The sequence below is a fragment of the Rhinolophus sinicus genome, chromosome 8, assembly GCF_057876585.1.
Source record: "Rhinolophus sinicus isolate RSI-liver-muscle chromosome 8, RSI-T2T, whole genome shotgun sequence".
In the NCBI taxonomy this organism is placed as follows: Eukaryota; Metazoa; Chordata; class Mammalia; order Chiroptera; family Rhinolophidae; genus Rhinolophus; species Rhinolophus sinicus.
The window spans coordinates 10,175,127-10,199,551 of NC_142508.1; the positions used below are offsets into that span (position 1 = coordinate 10,175,127).

The following is a 24,425-nucleotide window of genomic DNA, read 5'->3' on the forward strand; positions in this document are numbered from 1 at the left end:
TTATTTGTTTAGTTACTGTTTGTCCATGTATTTAGTAATAAACACAATGCAGAGGTCTAGGAAGCACTAAATGATTAGCTCAAAAGAGCCTGTGGCTTAATTTCATAGTTTTAGAACATGATTTGATGAATTGCATATAGTTCTAGTGCAGAATTTTGTTGTATACTTTAGCGTCTTACATGTGCCTTCATGTTTGCTGTTTTCTCTATCCTGGAGATATCTAAGGGGATGCCTTACATTTCTATTTCTGTCAGGGCCTAAATGGGTGATACCACACATGACCATATTTATAAAATGAATCCTAGTTTTATAAGGAACTTCTTTGGGGCAAAAAAATGACATGCATTTCAACATCTGCAGATTTAATGAATTTTTGGTGCAGATTCTGTTGCTGCATTTTGCCACTAGAGGGTGGCATCAGCTATTTTCTTGTTTCTAGATGAATTTTGTTTCCCCCCACTAGGTAAACCTGAAGCAGGTTTTCTTGACCTTAGCGCTACTGACTTTTTTTGGAGCCAGATAATTATTTGTGGGGGGAGGTGGGGCGGTTTAGCAGCATTCCTGGCCTTTTCCCACTGGATGTCAGTTGTGATAACCAAAACTGTCGTTAGACAGTACCAAATGTCCCCAGGGGGACAAATCATTCCTTGTTGGAACCACTGATCAAGGAGGTAGAGCAATAATTCTCAAACTTTTTGGTATGAGGACCCCTCTAAAGTCTTAACAATGTAATGAAGAGCCCAAAGAGCTCTGTTGATGTGGATTATAGCTACCAATATTTATCATAATAAGAATAAAAAACTGAGAAAAATTAAATACTGATTCATTTAAAAATAATAAACTCATTACATGTTAACCTAAATAGCATTTTATATAACTATATTGATATAATTACACATAGTTTTATGCATCTAACTGTAAGTGTAATACATAACAAAAATAAACTATTTTCCAAAACAAAACAAATTCATTGAGAAGAATGACAATGTTTTATACTTTGGGAAATCTCTTTATTGTGAAGTCACACATCATGTAGCCTCTGGGAAACTCCACTGTCCACCTGTGAGAATATGCGAGTGAAAAGGGCACATAATGTCTTCGTATTATGGAAATAACTTTGACCTTGCTGGCTCCCTGAAAAGGTCTGTGATTATACTTTAATAACTAAATAATAATTGAAAAAACTGGCCTACCATGAGTTTCTGACTCACTTTCTAACATTGAGGCAATCAACTGTTTTGTGGACACAGTTTTATTTGGGGATATTTTTTGAGGAAAGAATACATTTTGGGACACCATTAAAAATGTGGGGTAGGCAAGTTACATTACCTTTCTGTATCTCAGTTTTTCCTTTTATGAGTAAGACCTGGAGCTGTCTCAAAAAAATTTGAAGATCCCTTTTAGCTCTAAAAATTTAATTCTGTGCTCTTCTTAGGGAAGACCAGATTGTAGGAAAAAGAGGTCAATGAAGCATTTTGTTAACTTTAAACTTCCCCCCCCCCCCCGCAGCATTTTTGTGGGAAATGATAAAATCAATTTCCAGAAAATGACTTGTGATTCAAATCCCATCCGACGTAACTCCACGCCTTCATCTGTCACGATGCCGCAAAATCCTGTCTTCACCACAAAATGGATTTGGTATTGGAGGAATGAATTTGACGAATGGGTTGAATATGGGACGAAGGTGAGTCCCGTTCTTTCCGGTGGAGGTGCGTGTTTAAACTTGCCAACTCCAGGAGAAAACTATTACTAAAATGACACCTACGTGGTTACCCCTGGAGAGTGGATGTGGTAGAGAAGTGCTGCTTTTTTGTATTATGCACAACAAACTGTATTTGCATTTTTTTTTTAGCACGCATGTACTCTGATTCCAATCATAAACATAAACATATTAATTATTTTTCAGGAAATGCTTGAGACATGAGTCAGCCACCTGTCCCTCTTTCTTCACTCTCTGTGACTGGGGTGGAACCTTGAGCTAGCTTTCTGTGTATTGGTAAACAAAGGTACAGAGATTACTGCTTCTAGCCAGAAAAGGCGAGAGTGGAGTCAGAAGATTGATCTGGATGGTCACCAGGATTCAGTCAGAGTCTGGATTCAGGTGCACTTTAAAGACTGGACCTGGAAGATTCTAGGCTTAGTCAGTCACACAGGGACATACTAATTGGGGAATAGAAGTTTAGATAAGTATGAGGCTGGTGCAAAAGTAATTGCGGTTTTTGCAGTTGTTTTTTAACCTTTTAAACTGCAATTACTTTTGCACCAACTGAATAGAACTACTGCCTAGGGAGTGTCCCTTTCTCCCTTTGATTCATAGGATGAGAGAGAGAGAGAGAGAGAGAGAGAACTTAAGTAGGCACTGAAAGCAGATTGATGAGGCAGAGAAAATAAAAGAAAGAGATTAAAATGAAGTCAAAGACAAAGCAGGGACACGGAAATGCCAGCATGAGGTTTGACAAAGTTAGAAGTCGATGAGCCATCAATTTGGCTCTGAGCTGCGAAAGCGAACAAAGAAACACAAGCTGTTACAAGTTCCCCTTCTACGGGAAGAACACCCCAGTGGCTCCCGAGAAACACTACTTTTTTCTGTGAGTGGAGCCTGAGGAAACGTCTCCTGTGGGGCCACATAGAGGGGACTGTGTGTGCTCTGGTGAGTCCCAGTGTTACTACTGCAACACTGTGGTTTCCCAGCTGCCTTAGCAGCAGGTACATGTTACCACGTAGCAGCAGGGAGCACACTGGTCACACACAGCTGCCCTGTGGAAATAGGCTAGGGGCTCAGAGCCTGGTCTCTGGGTCTCCTTCCTCTTTGCTCTCCGCTGTCCTGCAGTGCCCTCTGGGGCACCTCGTTGTGGAAACTCCTCTGATGTTGGGCTTCATACAGGTTGTTTTTATGTTCAAGAATACTGACAGTGCAGTTTCTTAGAAGTGATTCTGTGAGGTGCTTGTGGAATAGAAATTATAAAGTCAAGTTAATTCGCTGTGGTTAAAATAAAAATAAACTATAGGTCTCAACGGTTCTTATGTCAAATACTTGAAATTTTCAGTAAGATAAGAGAAAAGAGTTGGGAAACATTTGCATTCTTGTGATATCAGGGTCTTAGAGACGAAAGAGAACTCTCAGTGGGAAATAGATGATATTTAAATTTACACAAGTTCCATTGCTCACGTTCCCTAGTAAAACATAAAGAAACTTAACACAGAGTTCTCCCTGGGACATTCAGTCTGTATTCAATGCAGAGTTTTAGAATGTGACTTGCAACCTGCAAACATATAAAATGTTGTATTCATTCAATCTGTGGCACATGTTCTCAAAGATGTGAATAAATGCATGCTGTCTCATATTAATTTTAACTATCATTATATAAATTGAGTTGGCTCTCCTGTTACTAAAAAAAAAAAAGAAAAAAAGGAAAAACAGGTCCTAGATTTGGTGTTTTCTTGCTGGCTATCTAATTGAAATAAAAATGGTGGTTCCAGGAGATTTGAATGCAAACATAATGAGCAGCCTGGTTTTCACGGTTCCGTGTGTTTTAGTCCCAGTTTGCAGCTCTCTGAAGGCCTGGTTTCACCCCCTGTACAGAGCAGAGTATTTAGAGAAAAGAGTGGACTGTATAGCCTTCAGACAGAGCCCTACAGGTTTTATTTCCTATAACTGAATTCTTAGTAAGAGTTGGGCAATTCGGATTTCCAGGTTAGAACCTCCCTAGTAGGAAATGGGAGAACAGAAAATTTTGTTAAAAAAGTGTAGGTACGTATGCTTTGACAGTAGACTCTCTGGAAGATAGAGTTGATATCCTTTTATGTAAATTATGGTGCTTAACCAGGACTTGTACCGACATAGATGGTTGAGACGGAGAGGACATGGTTTTGGGAGAAATGATGACCAATTGGACAGCATTAGTATAGGACGGACCTATAGCAGGAGTGACAGGAGGGCAGAGTCTGGTAGTCATGGGGTTTGCATCAGGCAGGGATACAGGTTCCTGAAACACAATTCAAGTTTATTACCACTTTGCCCTATGTGTGTATATTTACCCAGCTTTTCTGCCCCCACTCTATATATTCTTCTCCAGGCTAAAGAGACTGAGTTCAGGCACTCCTCCATTCCGGACATTTTCCTTGGATGCTGTCATTCTGGTGCCCTTCCCGTATATCCAGCAGGCATCGTATTAGGGAAGGGGCAGTAGGATGGTTGTAGCTGAAAGCTACAGAGTCTGCAGTATCATTAAAGGACCTGGGAGCCCCTCCCCACTGGGGGCTGCCAGCAGGATTTTGCTGTCATTAGCCTCTCCATTCTAGATCACGAGGAACAAGTATCACCATTAAATATTGGGAGCCCCTGCTATTAAGGGTTTAAACATCCAGTCTGCCCCTAGGCTGCCACCCCTGCCATACCATGGGGATAGTGGAATGGTGGCCTAACCTGTCCCCTTGCTAGAATCAACACACTTCCCTTTACGCACCCATTCTGATGTTCAGCCCCTTCATAAATATCTGTGATCAGAAATAGGTTATGTTTATATTTTGGGGGTATTTTTTTTTTTTTTTCCCCAAGTCAAGTTGTTGTCCTTTCAATCTTAGTTGTGGAGGGTCCTGTTCAGCTTCAAGTCGTTGTTCTTTCAGTCTTAGTTGTGGAGGGCGCAGCTCAGCTCCAGGTCCAGTTGCCGTTGCTAGTTGCAGGGGGCACAGCCCACCATCCCTTGCGGGAGTCGAACCGGCAACCTTGTGGTTGAGAGGATGCGCTCCAACCAACTGAGCCATCCAGGAGCTCAGTGGCAGCTCAGCTCAAGGTGCTGTGTTCAATCTTAGTTGCAGGGACAGAGCCCACCATCCCTTGCGGGACTCGAGGAATTGAACTGGCAACCTTGTGGTTGAGAGCCCACTGGCCCATGTGGGAATCGGACTGGCAGCCTTCGGAGTTAGGAGCACGGAGCTCTAACCACCTGAGCCACCGGGCCGGCCCTTGGGGGTATTCTTTGCCCCATTTTTTATAGCCCCAAGTCAGTGGCAAATCGAAGTGCTTTTTCAGTGTCACGGACTGACTGTAGACTCAGTCAGTTTTGTTTGCTTACTCTGGTTCAGTGCAGAGGAGAGGGGCTCGGTCATTTACATTTGGACAGCAGTACACCTACTGGAGCTCTACCTGCCTCACTGCAACTCTCCCTGTGCTTTCTCGTCATATGATGGAGTAAAATGGCTACACTGTTCTCCTTCAGGCCAGAGTGTTGATTGGCGTCCACGATGTTCACACTGTGGGTCTCAGTTGCTCAGTACACTTGAGTCATATTTTATGACAAGTGTAAAAAGATTATTGCAAAGAGCTGTTTTTTCAGGCTTACAGTTTCTACAGGGTAGACTTTTCTCTCCTAGCCCCAGGGTGGAGGAGACTTTTACAAAAGAGTGGGACGTGGCCCTAACCTGGAACACTTTACAATCTGCTTGGAGAGTCAAGGTGCATTCTTCTTTCAATTCCATGGCTAAAATAAAATTATGTAACATACAATGGTAGAGAGGCGGCTGATTCGCTCAGTTGGTTAGAGCGCGATGCTCATAACACCAGGGTTGCCAGTTCGATCCCCACATGGGCCACTGTGAGCTGCGCCCTCCACAACGAGATGGAAACAACTACTTGACTTGGAGCTGATGGGTCCTGGAAAAACACACTTAAAATTAGTAAAAAGTTAAAAAAAAAAAAAAAAAAAAAGGAAGAAAAGATAACAGTGGCAGAGATTTCTTAAAAGCCCACCCTGAAGTCTTTACTTTTTCTTTTTTTTTTTTTAATTAGAAAGGCAATCAGCAAATTTCGACCGTCGACTCTTCCTACCTGGAGTCTTTGTTCCAGTTCTGTCCCAGGGGAATTGTGACGTTTCAGGTGGGCTCACAGAACTACGAGCTGAGTTTCCAAGGTAAGCTTTGTGTTTGCTGGTGGCGTGTGTCACTGGATTCCCGCCTGAGGTGGACACATAGGACGGGGAGCAGAGCGGGCGTCCATGCTGCACCCAGGACCCAGATTCTTTTTAGCAAGACCAGTAGCAGTCTGGGGTCTGGCTGCCTTTGGCCGTCAGAAGAGCTGTGCTCTAAAGCCTTGGCTCTGACCCACAGTGGCTGTGTAACCCTGGGAGGAGCACCTGGCCTCTTGTGCTCTCAGGTCCCTCATCTGTGAAATGAGGGGATTGGACTCAAGGGGGTACTTCCAGCTCTGCCATTCTAAGTTGCATATTCCAGGTGTGCTGCTTCTCAGGCTGAGGCAGAATTTTCAGGTGCTGAGGACTCCAGCAGAGACCCTGGGCCTGTGGGTGCCTTTAGATTAGAACCATGCTTTTCCTTCTAGGCATCATCATCTAGGTCAGTGGTTTCATCCATCACCTTTTCCAAAGACTTTCCCTTCCTCCATGTCTCAGTTACACGGAAAGGTCTTCCGTTTAGCTTGTCCCAGTCTGTTGTGTTTAGTGAGAAATCAGAGCAGGACAGCCCTCCCTCTGAATGTGCTGTCCTGTAGGCTGCACCCCTGGGACACTCACTCCCTGCCTGTGGGCTGACACTTGCTTTTTCAGGACGAGCCCTAACCCTGCAGGAGCTTTAAAGGTCCTTGACCTTCCCAGGTGGTACCTGAGATTTAGGCCCACTACCAATTACTGTGTGTTAACTAGTGTAGCTTTGAAGGACCATTGTACCAACTCTTTTGGAAAGCAACCTGGCGATACCTGTCAAGAGATAGTAAAATATGCTAAACTAGAGGAATAACCTGTGTATCAGTAGGCCAGTGGCTAAACAAATTGGGTATTAAATTTCAGTGGAGTATTGGGTCATTGTTAAAAATTATGATTATGAAAACTAGTACGTAGTGAAAGCAACATTTGATATTGCTCAATGAAAAAGGCAGAACCCCCAATTTGTGTTTCTGCACTTTTCTATTTGTATGTTATATTTACAATGGAAAAGATTTTAAAAACTAATAATGTGCACGTTTAGTGCAGCAATGAATGCGTGTGGACTGAGACTAGAAGGCAACAGAGGAAAATAAAACTCTCCTCTGTTGGCTCGTGAAATTAAAAATGACGTAAGTTAAAACTTTTTGGTGACAGTCTGTCACTTTGACAATGTAAAAGGGTGGTGGAGAGATGAAAACCAATGTTCCTGCGTCTGCAGCAATTTGACCAGTAATTTTGTTCACTGGCTTCATAGAAAGCAGTTCAGAGCAGTTTGCAGGGTTCCAGACTCTTTTTGTCTATTTCTTATATTCGCCCATTCATTAAACTAGTACCGGAGCATCAGCTGTATGCCAGGCATTGTTCTAGATGCTGGCAAACCAGGCAATTTCAGAAAGAGCTTATAGCTATCGGGGAAAGGAGCCATGTGAAGAAGCAGCGAGAGAAGGGAAGAGTCACGGGAAAGTGCCTACTTTTATTGGAGGAGGAAACTTTGGAAGGGAAGGAGGGCTCTCCAGGAGAGAGGAGCCTAGCACTAAGGCTGTAAGCTGCAGTCAAGCCTGAGGGTTCAAAGAACAGTAAGAAGGTCTGTAAAAGAAGAGAGCAGACGTAGAAACTTGGATGTTTTTTGAGCTGGACACCAGGAGAAGGTTGCGCCATGATCTGATTGGCTCTTTGTGTTGTTATGTTCATTTTGCGTCACCTATACTGAGGCATAATTGCTGCAGTAAAATGCATGCATTTTAACTGTGCAGTTGGATGAGTGCTGACAAATGCGTCCCACTACTATTTTAATCAAGATATAGAACGTTCCCATTGATTCAAAAAGTTTCCTCATGCCCTTTTGCCATCAGTCTTCTACTCCTCCCGCCCCCAATGATTTGCTTTCTGTCGCTATAGATTTGTTCTATCTATTCTAGAACTTAATATAAATAGAGTCTTGTAGTATGTACTCTGCATGTGGCTGACTTCTTTCACTCAGAGTGTTTTTTTAGGTTCATCTATGTATGTTGTTACGTGAAAAGTCATTCTTCCCTTTTCATTGATGAGTAATATTCCATTGTAAGGATATGTGCATGTGTGTGCGTGCGCACACACACACACACACACACACACACACCATTGTTGGTTTATCCATTCACCTGTTCGTGAATATTTGGGTTGTTTTTACTTTTTGGTTATTATAATAACGCTACTAGGAATAATCAAATGGAAAGTCTTTGCATATACAGGTTTTAATTTCAGGAGTGAGATTGCTGGATCACATAGACAGTATATGCTTAACTTTATAAGGTAATGCCAAATGGTTTTCCAAAGTGGTTGTGCCATTTTACATTCTCACTAACAATATATGATGATTTGCTTTTTAAAGAGATCACTTCGGCTACAGCTTGGACCTAGGTGTACAACATGCATGAACTGTAAATAACATTTCACATTTGATGGAGAAAAAAACCCTTAAAAATATATCAACTGCATTCCAACCCATAATCACCGGTGCCTGGTTTAGGGCACATACATGGCTGATGTCTTATCTGGTGACCCTAGCTTTATTCTTTATCATCTGACTTTGATTTAAAGATTAGATTAACTGCTAAATGCTCATTCATCTCTTTGTTTTCTGGGTCTTATAAAAAGGGCAGTGAAGATGAAAGTTTAAAAAAAAACAATGGAAAAGTTTTAAAAAAATAATGTGTATGTTAAGTACAACAATGAATGCATGTGGACTGAGACTAGAAGGCAACTTTTCTTTTAAGTGTGTTTTTGAAACTTTTATTTATTTAAGTGTGTTTTTCCAGGACCCATCAGCTCCAAGACAAGTCGTTGTTTCAATCTAGTTGTGAAGGGCACAGCTCCCAGTGGCCCATGCGGGGATTGAACCGGCAACCTTGTTGTTAAGAGCCCTGCGCTCTAACCAACTGAGCTAACCGGCCGCCCCGAAGATAACGAGTTTTTATCATGAGCAATTTCCATCCAACAGGATTGTCTCTATTCGTACATGTACAGTTCAGACACAAATACTTGCTATGTCACTAGCCTCTGAAAAATAACAACAACTCATTTTCTAGGACTAATTCTTCATTCCTACTGGTTTTCTTTTTTCTGTCTAAAGGGATGATTCAGACAAACACCAAATCCAAGACCCAAAGAGGTGTCGTTCGAAGACCAGTATTTGTGTCTGCCCAGGACGTGGAGCAAATTAGAAGTGGACTAGAGTAAGTGTTCTGAGGCACTGCTTGCTGGCAGGTGTTTGAGATGGTCACACACTGATCTCGCCGAGTCACTCATGAATCCGGAGCCTGTTTTCTTGAAATGTTCCTGTTGCGTTGCATTGCAGTGTCCTTTTGCATTATCTATGAGTAAGGTGCTTTTAAGCAGCAATCTGTGACGGAAAGAATAGTGGAAAAAGAAATCTGTCTTCCCCTGTAACTCACAGGGGACTTCCGGCCAGTCTGAGCTGCTGTGGGCCTCAGCTTCTTTTGCTGTGAATGGCTGGATTAATGGGGTGTGCCTGGGAAATAATCAAATGCACTGGGTTTGGTTTTGCTGTGAGTTCTGTGTAGCCTACATTTTATTGAGGGTGGGAAACTGAGAAAGAAATGGGAATAAAAAACAGGTTGAGGTAGCTGCCTGAGCAAGGGGATTTGGAGAAAGCTAAAGTTGACAAAAGGGGTTTTTGAAAGGAAATTTTGCGGTGGGGGATTCAATGTAACTCTCTCCTCTGTCTGCTCATGAAACTCAGTAAAATTGACATTGTTTATGAACATTTTTGGACTTGGATTTTTTTCCCCCCCTGAAAGATGTAAAACAGATTTCAAGGCAGGTGCAAAATCAACGCGTTCTAATTAGGTTCTTTTGGTTATAAGAATTAAGGTATTGCATGAAAAAGGGAAGTTACTGAAAGGGTAAACAGGGTGTAGTAAGGAAAACATTTCGCAGGAATGTGAGGGCGGGAACGGAGCTGTATCAGGGCCTCGGGAATGGGAGTCTGTTCCAGTTCTGCTTTAGAACCTGAGTGGCCTGGTCCACAGGTCCCTGCCTGTGGCCAGGTTACCAGCCCTGGCTCTTGATCTGCATTCCTTGGTTCAGATTCTGCCTGCTACGCATTCGTTGTGTGAATTTGGACAAATGAATCACTCTGCATCCCCTCATCTATAAAATGGGCTCAAAAATAATACCTTTGTCAAGGTTGCTGGGTGAATACACTCGGGACGCTCAGAACGGTGGCCAGCGTGGCAAGCTGGTCAGTCAGTGTCAGCTGCTTTCCTTATTTTTATTCCCCTGCAGTTAACAGTCTCAGTCACCAGAGATATTTATGTCTATTTCTATGCTTATATCTCCTAATACTTTTCTATGGCGAATGCTTGGCAGTTTTAACCTCAGAATTGCAATCTTCATATCCCCTCCGCCTTACCTTCTGCCACTGCTTCCTAATTTTCTCTGAATTTCTTAAGTCAAACTCCCAAGAATAGAGTCAGATTGGCCTAGCCATTTAGGGTCCCTTCTAGTTCTTTTAAAATTCAAATGAATAAAGTGAAAATATGGCGGGAGGAGTACAGTTCACGCCCTTGTTGGAGCTTACACCAGACATCTGGTGGAATGGACAATAGAAGTAACTACTTGAGTTAGTGCTATGTGTTTAGCAGAGCAGGACCAGAAGGGAGTGTCATTTTCATTCAGGCAACTCAATGAGATCATTGTAGCAGCTACTTAGTCCTTCAAATGGTTCTGGCAGGATGTCTTAACAAAATTTTGTGTATACTGTATTTCCTTAAAGCAACTTGTAATTTTGACTTTTAGACAATTCTTACACTCCCATTTGGTTGCAACCAGTGAGACCATACTTTGTTGCCTTTCTGCACAGCAGAAGCTCTCCAGATTTGTGTGCCTTTTTAACTTCAGGCTGGATGATTCTTTCTGTGCATATGTATTTTTCCAAGGGAAGATATTGGTTTGCAGCATTTCCAAATATTTCATGGCGTCTGTTGATTGTCTATCAATAATTTCCACGGCATAGTTGCCTCGTGCTTTTCCGTTTGCTCTTCCCCACCTCTGGGAACATCTTCCCCATCCCTCATATGAATTCAGCATCTCTCTTGGCCCACCCCGAATGCCACTTTCCCGTGCAAACTTTACTTGGGACTGTCCCCCAATCCTCTCCCTTTCCCTCCAGTAACATTTTGTAAGTCCCTTATAGTAGTTCTCCCCTTTACCTTGAAATACAGTTATTGGTGTAACTGTCTTTCCCGGCACAGCTCTCCCTCTTTCCTCTCCTGCAACAATGATCAGCTCCTCGAAGCTCTTGAGGTATTTTGCATAGTGAAGGTATATAGTGATACTAAGTGAAGAGCTAGTGAGTGAATGAATCACTCACTGTCACCGGCCTAGAGGAGACACATTTGCCTTAGGATAGAATGAGGGCTGTGATTTCTATCCTGCACAGTCCGACCGAAGACACATGAACTGTAGCACACTTTGTTGTGAATGGGGACCTTAAAGCGATGTAATCTGCTCTGTGCGAGACCAATTCAGGGGGGATGGGGGCCAATCTCTCATTCCAAAAGAATCTTCATTTTTACACAAGGGAACCTTTAAAAAGTTTTTCCTTAAAGCGTTTTAAAAAATGTAATGTTTCATTATGGAAAATGTCAAACTTAAACAAAGTAGAGAAAATTGTCTAATAAATCTCTGTGTACGTAGGGGTGGGAGTGGTCATGTGAGAATACCAACTTCAATGATTCAGTATTTTATCATTCTTGATTCATTTATCTCCACCATTTTCTCTAAGTTTTTTCTTTTGCTGGATGGAACGTTTTCATGTAAATCCCACACATATCATATCACTGTAAATACTTTGGGTATATCTAACAGATAAGGAGTTTTAAAAAACATATAATACTATTAACCCATCTAACAAAATGGACAATTCCTTAATATCATCTAATACCCAGTTCATGTTCTATTTTTTCCCATTGCCTGAAAAAATTTTTTACCATTGATTTACTCCCATTTCTATCAAAACAGGGTATATACATTTATTTGCTAGATTTATCTCTTAAGCCTCTTTTAATCTATCAGTTTCCCCTCCTCAACCTTTTTTTTAAAGATATGAGGTGATTTGTCCTTGAGAATTTCTGAGGGGTGGCTGGTGAGCTCTGTTGGTTAGGACGTGGGACTGATAACACCAAGTTTGTTGGTTCGATCCCCGCATGGGCCACTGTGAGCTGTGCCCTCCTTAAACAAGACAAAAAAAAAGAATTTCCCAAATTCAAAATGTAGCAAATTGTATCCTCATGGGGTCATTTGAATGTAACTTCTGTGAATTGATGGTTAGATTTAGAGGATTGATTAGATTCCAGGTTCCATTTTGGGTCAAGAGTACTTTGTGAGTGGTGCTTTGCACTTCCTGTCACATATTATTAAGAGGTACATAATGTCTGGTTTTCCTGTGTTTAGTGATGAAGATGGGAAAGTGGGTTCAGGTCATTTCAACCTAATTCCTCCAGTATCTTTCTCATCTGATCTTTCACTTAATGGTTTTCGTAGCTATTCATGATCACTGTTTAGACTCGTTATTTCATTAGGGATTGCAAAATACTGGTTTTCTAATTCTGTCAATTCTTCTGTAATTAATAGCTGTGATTGTCTGTAAAAAAGAATTTTTCCTTATGTCTGGTTACCCTGAAAGGCAGTTCATAGGTAGCAGGATTCTTTCTTCTATTACCCCTAATACTTAAATGTTTGTCATTTGACAAAGAAGCGGCAAGGCACACTCAATTCTAATCCATTAGGACCTTTGAAGGTTGAGGAAAAATATAATAAAAAAGAACCCATGCTTTTACCTTTTAAATGAAGGGGGAAATCGTACTTAATTAATTTACCAAAGAATGAATAATTCTGCGTTTTTTAAAAGCATGGTGACTGGTACATCTGTATCACAAACATGCAGGGATGTGTTCAAAGAAAAACTCTGAGAAACCTTTGCTTACTGGCTGAAAGTTAAGGACCGAAAATCCCTTGGGCATGTGGCATAGGGAACCAAGTGAATTCTTACTCTTTCTTATTTGTAGCCCTCAGCCGGCGCCGATCCAGTCAGAGCCTTTAACTGCGACACCTCCTGATCTGCGGAACTTTCCCACCCCATCCTTGAAAAAATACGAGGTACTTGGCTTTTACTGTTTGCTAGGGGAATTATTTAAAGGTAGGGAAAGGTACTTTGCTACAGATGTGTGTATTTGTTCGAATGAAAGAATGAAAACTCTTGGATCAAGATGCAAAGGCAGACATCTAAATGGTGATCGAGTGTGTCACTTCCCCAGAAGGTGACCACCCTCTGCAGGGGGCCCCGTTGTTTCCAGAGTCCAGCCACACAGGATGTCATTTGGGCAGGCCTCACAACAACCCTGTGAGATAGATATTAGTATCTGACTTTATGGATGAACACCCTGAAATGCGGAGAGTAAAAGTGACTTGTTCATTAGTTGGAGGTATACAGATGGTTTCAAGGGGAGATACGCAAACTATGCCTCACCTTGTCACAGACTAGCCTGGTTGGGGCAAGTCTTCTTATATTGTTTACTCTCCACATCGTACTCCATTTTGGGGTGCACGCCGCTTTATTTGGGCTCCATGGGCATCTCCAATGCCTCTGCCCCTGCACTGGCTTGAGACAAAGAACTCTCTAGGTCACTGGACTAAATCAGACAACTCGGGGGGGCCTCCCTTTGACATTAGGCATAATGCTTTGTTAGCCATAACTCAGCCTGAACAGGTAGGCCCAGTACCAGCTAATTCATTACTAGAATGAGCTGCTATATGGGGAAACCTATGCCAGCTTACCCCACCTGCTTTCATAGGTTTGGCAAGGATACCCCATGGTATAGGGGGGGCCACACATGTGGACATCGTATGCTTTAAATGTTTCCTGTTTCACATGTTTATATGTTTTTAGTTATCAGAGATCAATATCCAGTATCCCGAATATACCAACATAAGCGAGCATTTTAAAGCAACCATGAAAAATGCCACTATTGCAAAGATAAGGAAGATCAAGAACGCAGAGCTCTTGGATGCTTTTGAAAGGTTGGTGCCACGTGATGAAGTTTCTTTACGTAAAGTTTGAAAAGATTAGTTAAGAGCTACCCTTTAAGGTTTACATTCACTGGTTTCTTTTATTAGTCAGCAGTTTCTTCCATCTCTAGTTTTCATCGTGTAAACTTGAGCTTCTCTCTTTCAGCTTTAGTTTCACAATTCAATGTTTTCATATGTTTATCATTTAAAAGTTGATCATAATTTTTCTTTATAGCTATTGCCTTCATGTTAGTAGCTCCATTCTGAACGCTGGTGAAATGAAATTTTAAGATGATTAGACTATAGTTGGGAGTAATGTTATTAACCAGAGTAGGAGAGGAATGTTCTTGGTGTTAAGTTTCATATTTCCTGTATTAGGAGAAAAATGAAGATGACGAAGACAAACGAAAAAAGGTTGTTTTGTGCAGTAGGCCGCACCAATGTGGAGTATATCTGTGCGAATAATTTTGACTGGATCCTGCATGGAACTTCTGAAACCAAATATGGAAAAGGTTTGTGCTGACATGGAGAAGCCTAGCTTGTAGAGTCATAACTCAGCTCTATACATGCTTCTGTTACGAGGTATTTGTGATTATTTTGTACGAACCAGAATGTTCAGGCTTTCACAGTCATGGAGAGAAAATAAGCTAACCTTAACCTTAAGTGCCCAAATTCGAGTGGTAAGTTGACTTGGGATTTGACTGCTGTACCTTAGCCTGGCTCCTGTCTTCCAGGCTTTTGTTTTTTGGTTCTTTTTGGCAGTCCAGGGGGGTGGTCCAAAGAGTCTTAGACATGCTTGCTGGGTACTTCACTTGTTGACTATGTTTTCTACCATTGCTACTCAGTTCTGGCCATGGCTTTTCTTGACCTATGTCCATCCCTGCAAAGCTACTTGAAGTGGCCACTTCAAGCCACCTGTATTGCCACTGATGGATTTTAATCAAAGGTGGGAGAAGAGGCCTCTTCTTATCTCAGGCCGCGCTGGGGTCACCTGGGGACTAAAGTAGCACCAGTCTGCTCTCACACAGAATCTTTTTAGCTCTTTTCTTTTTGCTCCTAAACTCCTTCACGCAACTCTTAGAGACAAACAAAAAACCAAGAATCTCTCATCTTAAGGGAACAAGTAATAGTTTACCAAGTTTCAAAGTGGGCTCAACTAATACAACTAAGATTAAATTCAACCCCCCCCCCAAAAAAAAAAAAAAGCAAGAAGCCAATCAGTCCATCAAAAAATGCTTTGAGTGCCTGCTATATGCTAGGTGCTGGGAACACAGTGGTGAACACACTAGGCATGACCTTCCCTAATTATTTCACATAATTAATTAAATGATTGCAAGTATACAGCTGTTGTAGAGGAAAAGAACAGGACCTGTGAACACTAACCTGGCTGGAGAGGTGTTCCCAAGGAAAGGCGTACAGTGGGGTTCATCTGCCTGGGAGACTTAGCGTGCGAGGAAGAGACAAGTGGTGCCAAATATGGCCACACAGGCAAGAATTCAGACTTGACCCTCAGGGCATCAGAAGCTAATGAAGGGTTTGAAGCTGGGAGATGACTTGATGAGAATTTCATAAGTTTATTAAGTTTAGAGGCATCACGAAAACTTACCAAAAGTTTGCGGAAAGTGGGGTCGCCATCTTGAGTGAAATACAACATGTGTGAAATTTAAATCCATCAGTTTCTCAAAGTCTCTCTAGTGTCAGAACTCATTTATCTATGTTAGAAAATGGAAATACAATGCATATATATGTGTCCGCAGTTTGGGCCAGAACTGGCTCTGATGGTGACATACATGAGAGCTTAGTGTGTTTCTCCTTTTTTATAAACAGAAGAGTACTGAAGCCCTCTGAAATATATTTTGATGGTTTGATAGTGTTACTCACATGCTATCATTTTCCTTTAACTTGGTGAAAGGGGAGAGTTGTTGACAGCCAAGAAAATACCCTTGTCCAGCTGGGATGTAGTGTACAGTTCTCACAGACAGGCAAGGTGCTTCTTGAGGAATTTCACCTTTTTCCCGTGCCTCCCTCCCTCGTGAAGGTCCTTGGCCCGTCTCTTGTTACAGAGAATTAGGAGGGGTTTTTGATTTGTGTGTACTTATTTTTAATGTCAGCTTTCCATTCCCATCACTCATGATGCTACTAGTCCTGGCTAGAGAGACTGGTGTGAATCACTGGGCCCATATTCTTACAAAGGTCAAGCAGTTATCCTAGAAGAGGCCAAGTGGTAGGACTCAAAGATACTGCTGCTCTCTGAGGGAAAGCAAAGCCCCCAGTGCACGTGTGAACCCACTCTGGGGAGGCTGTTATCTGCACGCTTTCGTATGTGACTGTGTTTGAGGGGTGCTGAGCAAGTAGCATATGCCTGGAAAGATAGAAGGGCTCTGGGCAGCAGCTTGATAAACCAAATTTGGAAAGCGGGTATCGGGGAGATGGAGGAGAATAGTGGAAAACAGGTTAGTTAAGAGGCTTCATAAGAGCTATATCCTTGTGCTAGCACTGACCAGTCTGGAATGAAGATAAAAACCACAGCAGTTAAGTAAAAACCATACAACTCTACAGAGGACATTATAAAAACTTAGATTTCAATAAAAAGCAGAAGAAGGTGAAATTAGAAAAAGAAGCCCCTGCTTGAGCAGTAGCTAAGCAAAGGACTGTTGTGGCACCAATGGGACTCAAGAGGACAAAAGGGCAGCATGGAAGGCCAGGGAGCATATTTAAGATATGGGGTCCTGCACAGCATTACATCTATAAAACCTCCCAGGATTCTGCAGCCCAGGTCCATGAAGATGCTACGTGGTTAGAAAGAAAGAAACAAAAATAATTACTTTTGAAGATAAACATGGGTTCCATGGAGAATATCCCAAAGAATCCGCAGAGAATTGGAACGTTGGTGTTCTACACAGGAAGTGAGACACACGCTTCCCTCTGTCGCTGGACTCCTGTCAACTTTAGCCAGGCTCAGTGTGCTGGGGCCCGAAGCCCCTGGATGACTGAGTCAGAGCCAACTTGACTCTTTTTGCCTCTCAACATAGAGAGGGCTCCTTTCTCCGGTCTTATTCAGTTTTTTTTTTTTTCCTAGTTAACAAAGCCTGTTGTTTATTGCAGTGCGTTTCTAGATCCTATTTTGGTCAACAAAAGCTGATCATGATTCTTTTTCCTTATATATTCCTTCCAGTGAGTCTAAATCTGAGACAGATAGTGCGTCTGGCAATGAAAGATGGTTATGTATACAAAAATCACAAAAAAAAACTCCACCCAGCACAATGTTTTCAACAGTATTTTCCCATTACATCAATTATATTGAGTGAATGAAAAAAATGAATCATGTAGATTACAGAAAATCAGCATATTGTGAAATCTAAGTGTGACCTGTTGGACAAACAAAAGCTAACTAGCCAAAAATAAAATAAAATAAAATAAAAGATGAGAGAAGATTACATTTATGAAGACGAGAGATTAGCAAAGGCCAGGGATAGCAGAGCACGTTTCAGGTGTGGTGGGAGTGACAGCAGATGAGGCGGGAGCGGTAGGTTGGGGTCGGGTCCTGAAAGACGTTACAAGCCATGCTAAGGGGATGGATCTTTCTTCTGAGAGCAACCAAAAACCATCAATGGCTTTAGGAAGGAGTGACGTGAGGACTGTATGTTATGAAGAAAGGCTGGGTAGAGAGAACATTAAGAGGTTGTTTCAAGACTCCAGGCGAGAATTGAGGGTGGCCTAGACCCAGGTAGTGGCAGAGGGATGGAGGGGGTGTTGGGGTTCAGGGGATCTAGTCCCTGGAAGTATTTGCAACAAAACAAGAGTCCAGGTCTTAGGAGAGTGCTCTGTAAGGTTGGGGTGTAGGCTTGGATCATTTAAGCAAATGTAGGTTCCAGATTATATAAGCACGCTTTAAAAACAACTGGCGCCTCATTTTAAAAGTCAGTTGTTTAGAGTAATGGTTACTCTTCTGAATGGAGAGAAGTAAAGATATCCTCCAAAGATCTATAATTCCTATATAAAGAATCGTTTTTCACTGACTTCATAAGTCTTTCATTCAATTATCATTGATAAACAAAAATAATCGAAGAATCAAATCACTCAGTCTTTCTTACAAGATAGAAAAAGAAAAAACGAATTGAATAAGTATAAAAGTAACTCATTAAAAACGTATGTACAACTGTCTCTGAATGTTGGAAATAGGTTTTATGGCTTTACTAAGCAATTAAAATGCACACTGAAGAAAAATATGGGTGGAATTCCCGTCTATCGATTTAATTCCATTTGCTTTGAGTCAAATCTATTTTTAACTTAACTCCATACTATTTACTTTATACCTTTTACATGCATAACTGGAATTCACTTATCTGGAAAGGTTAGCTTTCTGGAATATAGCTCAGAATCTGAAAGAATGAACAACTGTGTTAGGGCAGCTTGGGTTGCTGTCATAAAATTCCTATACTGAAGATCATGTATGTTTATCCTTAGGAGCTTCTCAGAATCCACTTAGTCTTATTTCAGAAACAGTGGTATGTTTTTTTTTCTCTCTCAGCCCAGCAAGTGTGGGAATAAAGAGACGCTAGAAGCAGGCAGCACGAAGAAAGTGAACAGCCTTTAAGTGGGGAATGAGGAAAAATGATCTGCCAGACACAAACACAGCCTAACATGTTTTTCTCATGCTGTGTATAGGAGCAGTGGTTGTGTCCTGTTAGTAATTGCAGGGGGCGGCTCTGTGTGGTAACATCATGTATCAGAACGAACACCTATATCTGCCGCATCAGTAAAGGGGTAAAATGAGTTTGTTCTATTTTTTTTAAATCAGAGAAATGTATATGCTATACAAAGATTACTTTCCAAAACAGCTTAAATTGATAAGACATTCTGGAAATTGATGTTAAAAGGAATAGCTCTTTGCAGACACTTAAGAATTGAGGTATAACTGTACCATGATGTAGAGAGATGGGTAGTGGGGTCCAGAATATGTAGCGGATACCCATCACAGTGAGAAATAATACAAAGAACGCACAGCTTCTACCCTCGTTTGCTCATGGAGGCTATAGCAGAGCAGCTGTAATTGTTGGTCCGTTAAAACTGAGGAGCTGGGGCCATTGGCAATGACAGAGGTGGAGTGAGTGGGTGGCCAAGTAGAAATGTGGTGGGTTGATGGATTTTATTTGTCATGGTCATTTTCCAGTTACCTACTGGCCCACTATAAAACAAAACCCTGTAAAAAGATCCCAGTGGACTTAGTGTCTTCCGAATGTAGGCTTGTTTTGGTCACACATCGGTGAGGAAAAGATACTATATTGGATAATATAATAGGGAAAAAAAAATGAAAAAGCTTATGAAATATGCCAAAGAGCATATGAAAAGATGCTCAATGTCACCAGTCTTCAGAGAAATATATATTCAAATCAGTTTTTTTTTTTTTTTTTTTGCCCAGGATTGTAAGGATGGACAATATCCATAGTGGCAAGGAAGTGGAGAAACAGGACTTTCTTCATTGTTGGTGTTAAAATTTTTAGAGGGAAATTTGCAGTATCTGTCAAAATTTAATATGCTCCTGTCCCTTGACTCAGCCCCTATAGTTTTGCAGTCTGTTCTACAGAACTACTTATATGGGTTCTCAAAAGCATATTTACCAGGATGTTTTAGAAGCACTTATTTAGAAGTTTTTGGTAATAGCAAAAAAGTGGAATCAACCATGTTTTCATCCATACAGGAGTGGTTAAATTAAATACGATAATCCATACAATGGAATCCTATACAGCCATTAAAAAGAACAAGGTGGGGTTAGCTGTACTGAGATAGCAAGATTTCTAGGACTAATGTGGAAAAAAAAGCTGTAGAACAATTCATATAGACCTATTTATGAACAAATAAATGAAAAATAAAACCGAGTATATTTGCGTATAGGTATGTAAATGCATAGAAACAGATGTGAGAATCCCTACGAAGCCGCTAACTGCTTGTTAAGACAAATAGGACTTATTTTTTATTCTAAATGTAGTTGAACAAACAAAATAAATGAAAAAGTATCAACACATTTGTTACTGTAAATACAGGTTCATTTTATGTATTAATTTCTGCATAGAAAATCAGAATTTGCAATATGTACTTATTTCCTTTAAAAGGGCAGGGAGGCAGCTGGCAATGACAAAACTAGGAAATTTTAATTTGTCGGGCAATTGTCGGTCTGCCGAGTATGGAAACATCAGCGATTAGCAGAGGTTGTTTTAGAGTTCAGGATGATGGCTCGATCATCTGTTTTTGACAAGCTCTGCCAGGGTCAACTGCTGGCTCATGCTACAACTCTCCCTTTCACATTTTCTAGGACTCTCCCATCAGTAGTAAATGACCTTTGTCCCTTATATTAAATGGGCTCTGCTGGAATGTCTTTAGTTCAACAGTTACAGTTCAACTCACCCTGCATGAACTGCATGGACTGGGGCCACTGTGATATCGCCACTTAGTCCTGGTACCCGCTGGCTTTCCCCATCACTGTGAGGCCTGCACAGTAGCAACTGTTGCTGTTATTTCAGTAGGGTTATACACCGTATTCACATTCACTTGTATAATAAACCTGTTTTTGTAAGTACAAAGGAAAGTTTGTAAGTATCAGTAAGGTATTGTTGACGTATACTTAGTCAACGCCCATCATCTGATGTGTAAATAATCTTTCAAACTGCATACGTTCTTTTATAATTCTTAACCTTTTTTTTTATTATTATTATGATTTCTAGGAAATTACTTCACAAAAGATGCCATCTCTGCCCATAACAATTGCCAGTGTGATCCCAAATACATCGTTATGTTTGTAGCCCGAGTCCTGGTTGGAGAGTATATTGAAGGACAAAAGAGTTACACGCATCCTCCTCCACCGTATGACAGCTGTGTGGATACAAGGTTGAATCCCTCCGTTTTTGTCATCTTTCAGAAAGATCAGATTTACCCAGAATATGTGATCGAATATACCGCAGGAGACAAAGCCTGTGTGATTAGTTAGAAATGACGACTACATCGTCATCACGGGTGCCGTCACCCTTCGGTTCAGTTACAAAACCAGATTACCCCAGATAATAGTTACATACGCTATTTTACATTTCCTCGTGTAGTCAGCAAATGTGCCTTAGCTGAATGGTTCCCAAACTTTGCTGTACATTTGATCAGCTGGAAACTTTAAAAAATTCCAATATCCAAGATGTACCCCATTCCAATTAAATCACTGTTTCGGGGGGGGGGGGGGTGAGAGCCAGGAAGCGGTTATTTTTGAAATCCCCTGAGGATTCAAATGTGTCATAGAGTTTGGGAACCACTGTCTTAATGTAACTGGCAAAGACCGATTGCTAAAACTTCTGTAATTGCAACTTTCTGTCCCAACTACTTTTTTAGTTTACTGTATGGCATAGTTTCGTTTTAGTTAAATTGAAAAAAAATGAATTTGGGAAATTGGAGAGACATCTAAAAATGCCTTTTGAAATAAGGACATCAGATTGGATGGACGATTGTGAAAAGTTCTGTGTCGGGGGGGAATACTTAGGAATATGTGGGGGGAAATAATGAAGGTAATTTAAATGCTATTACATCGCTGCAGGAGTGTGCCTTTGTGGTGAAACTGAGTCAGGGCATACCTTTCGTTATCTCTACACTTATTTAGGGGACTCCATCTAGGTTGACTCTGGAATTCAATTTAAAGAGCTGCCCACTGTGGCTCAGAGAGAAGCAACCAACCGGGAGTTAATGGCCCATTTGGGTTCTTTACATAATTATGGCAAAGTAGACATTTATAACTTACTCAGTAGAAGTCCAGAGCAGACTTTTTTCAGGTCCGTCTTTCACGAAATGTCTGTATTTTGGGAGTACTGAGTTGTACTAACCAAAGTCACACAAGCGTGACTGATAAACCTGAGTCCTACTGTAGTCGATGGCTGTGGCAGATGAGGCTCACAGGCGTTAGGCGTTAGGAACAGGCCCAGACTATTGAAGGATGGGCCCTCTAAGGAGGCGAGATTCGTTTCCTGGTGAGCATAGAATCAGAACAAAGAGAATAATGCCTCAGTCAGGCCTTGCACCTGAAGGGGCTTCTTTTTCTAAATTTAACGGATTGTATAAAATTATAGTACAGTCTTTAGAGCAGTTGAAGTGCCTGAACCAAGAGTTCCTTCCTTATTCTGAATCGGGCTTTTCCTTTCAATTTCCTTCTTCAACATTCCATGCCCGTCGCCAAAATCTGCTATTGTGCCTTCCAGCAGACATGTTACAAATATTAATTAGCATTAGAGATATTATATTAGTCAGATTTTTTTGATCAGCGTGCCACAACTCCTTAGTTTAAAGGATTCCATAGTAACGAATGTGTAGAGATTTTTTTTTAGCGTAGGGTTAGTTTCTGAGAGGCTTGCCACAAATAGTTACTGTCATTCACTTATTTTTTTTTTCATGGTAGTTTCTATTTTGGAGTTTTCATTTCCTGGTCTTGACCCTCATGTTGCAGAGATTCAGTGGTAATACACTTCACCTACACACAATTTTAGAAATAAATTGAAAATGAAATAAAATTAATATTAACATAAAAGGGACATAAATTGGACATGGCTATAATAAAGGACAATTAAGTAGTCAGCTGTTTACATTTACTTACAATGAATAAATTGAACTTAAAGTAGATCAGAAGCTATTTTGTACAAAGAAGTATGAGAAAATGAAACAGCAGGGATATGAGTGGACATTAGAATAAAAACTTGTGATACAATAACTTGTTTGCATATGTTAATACTTATTTCTATAAGAACGAAATAGTTTTAATTGAAATAAAGATACTATGCAACAAAATTGACAGGTTGTCGAAATGGAGAAAACGAGGAAATATATGTTTGCAGACGAGCTGTAGGTCATACACGAATGTCTAGTGTGAGACGTTCAAAATTCGTATAGGGTGCAGAATAATTCCTTAACTGAGGAACTGTCCGATGTATTGCCAGATGTTCAGCACACTTGGCTCTCACATACTAAATGCTAGGAGCACCCTCCCCTACTCCCAGTTACTGACAACACAAACCCAATCAGATCTAGTCACCTTTTTCAGAGCAGATTTTTTGTAACATCCCCTTTGCTGTTCTGAGATGATTCATAGATAATACAATCTACTTACACACATACATTTCTTTACAAATCAATTTACTGCCTTAACTCTTACTATAATGGAGAAACAAAAGGAAAGAAATTTGTAATACAAATAAACTGAATTTCCACAAATAAGTGCTCAGGCATGACTACGCTATATGACATCATGAAATAGATATTTACTCCTACTTATAGTGAATAGGTTTGAATTTAGGAGTCGACAGAGGCTGCTTCCTGTAAAGAAGTACAGAAAAATGAAAGATAAGAAGTATGGGTGATACTAGAATGAAGACCAGTATTAGGGTAAGTCATAACAGACCATATACCTTATCTGTATATGGTAAGGGAAAGAGCGAAAGTACCTTATTTTAAATAAGGATAATAGGACAAAACAAATTATAGATTGACTATATTTCTTAGTCGAGCTGTAGGTCCTAAATAAATGTCCGGCAGGACATTAAAAAGTCGTATAGGTACAGAATAATTCTTCGTTGTATGGCGCTAACCCATACACTGCAGGACTTCTACTACCGTGTTTCCCGGAAAATAAGACCCGGTCGTATATAACATAATATAATGTAAGACTGGATCTTATATTAATTTTTGCTCCAAAAGATGCATTAGAGGTGATGGTCCTGCCAGGTCTTATTTTCAGGGAAACATGGCATCTCTGGCTGCATCCACTCAATGCCAGTGACAATCCTCAATTATCGTGAAACCAACTACTTATCAATTCCAAAAATACATGAAAATCACTGACTCAGTTGATAGCTAGCATCTTGAGATTAGCTTGTTACCTCCATAAGGAGTCCTGTAGATTAGACTGGATGATTGCTTCCCAAATCCCCATTTAAAAAAATACTTTGTGCCTTGCTGTATTCATTTTCAGTATCTACCCAACTTGAAGTTGTCTGCTTTCCGCATTAGAATGTAAGCTCCTTGAGGGCCAGGTTAACTTGTCTTGTTCATTGTGCCACAATGCTGAATGCTTGCTATGCTGATAACTTTGCATACATTTTGTTGAATAAAGTCAGTGCAACAATTATATTTCAGTAGTTGAGTTTTATTTCTGTTCTTCTTCAAGCTCAATTTGAGACTAACAAAAAGAAATAAATACTAATTTTGCTCTGCTGCCTTTATTTGCTTTATTTCTAGGTATCTCCAAAACGATAGGCACCAGCTTATTCAGTGGGGGATAGAAGATGTGTTTTGTCTCTTCCAGCTTTATCATTCCAGGACTCAGTGACCAAGGAGCCTTCAGCACACTGCCACGGAAAGGCAGGGCACTGGTGATGGAGGAGCCCACAGCAGGCTGGCACA

The 24,425-nt window shown here is 40.9% G+C and overlaps 1 protein-coding gene across 1 annotated transcript in view; it reads left to right on the forward strand.

The window, feature by feature from the left end:
* The window catches only part of ZC3HAV1 (zinc finger CCCH-type containing, antiviral 1), a 48,170-nt gene extending 24,018 nt beyond the window's left edge, over positions 1-24,152 (forward strand). The window contains exons 8-14 of the mRNA XM_019750407.3: positions 1,510-1,684; positions 5,789-5,909; positions 9,046-9,148; positions 13,004-13,094; positions 13,885-14,015; positions 14,382-14,515; positions 20,726-24,152. Of these exons, the coding sequence (XP_019605966.3) occupies positions 1,510-1,684; positions 5,789-5,909; positions 9,046-9,148; positions 13,004-13,094; positions 13,885-14,015; positions 14,382-14,515; positions 20,726-20,988 (1,018 nt within the window). The 3' untranslated portion in view covers positions 20,989-24,152. The remainder of the gene's footprint in view (positions 1-1,509; positions 1,685-5,788; positions 5,910-9,045; positions 9,149-13,003; positions 13,095-13,884; positions 14,016-14,381; positions 14,516-20,725) is intronic.
* The last annotated feature ends 273 nt before the right edge of the window (positions 24,153-24,425 follow it).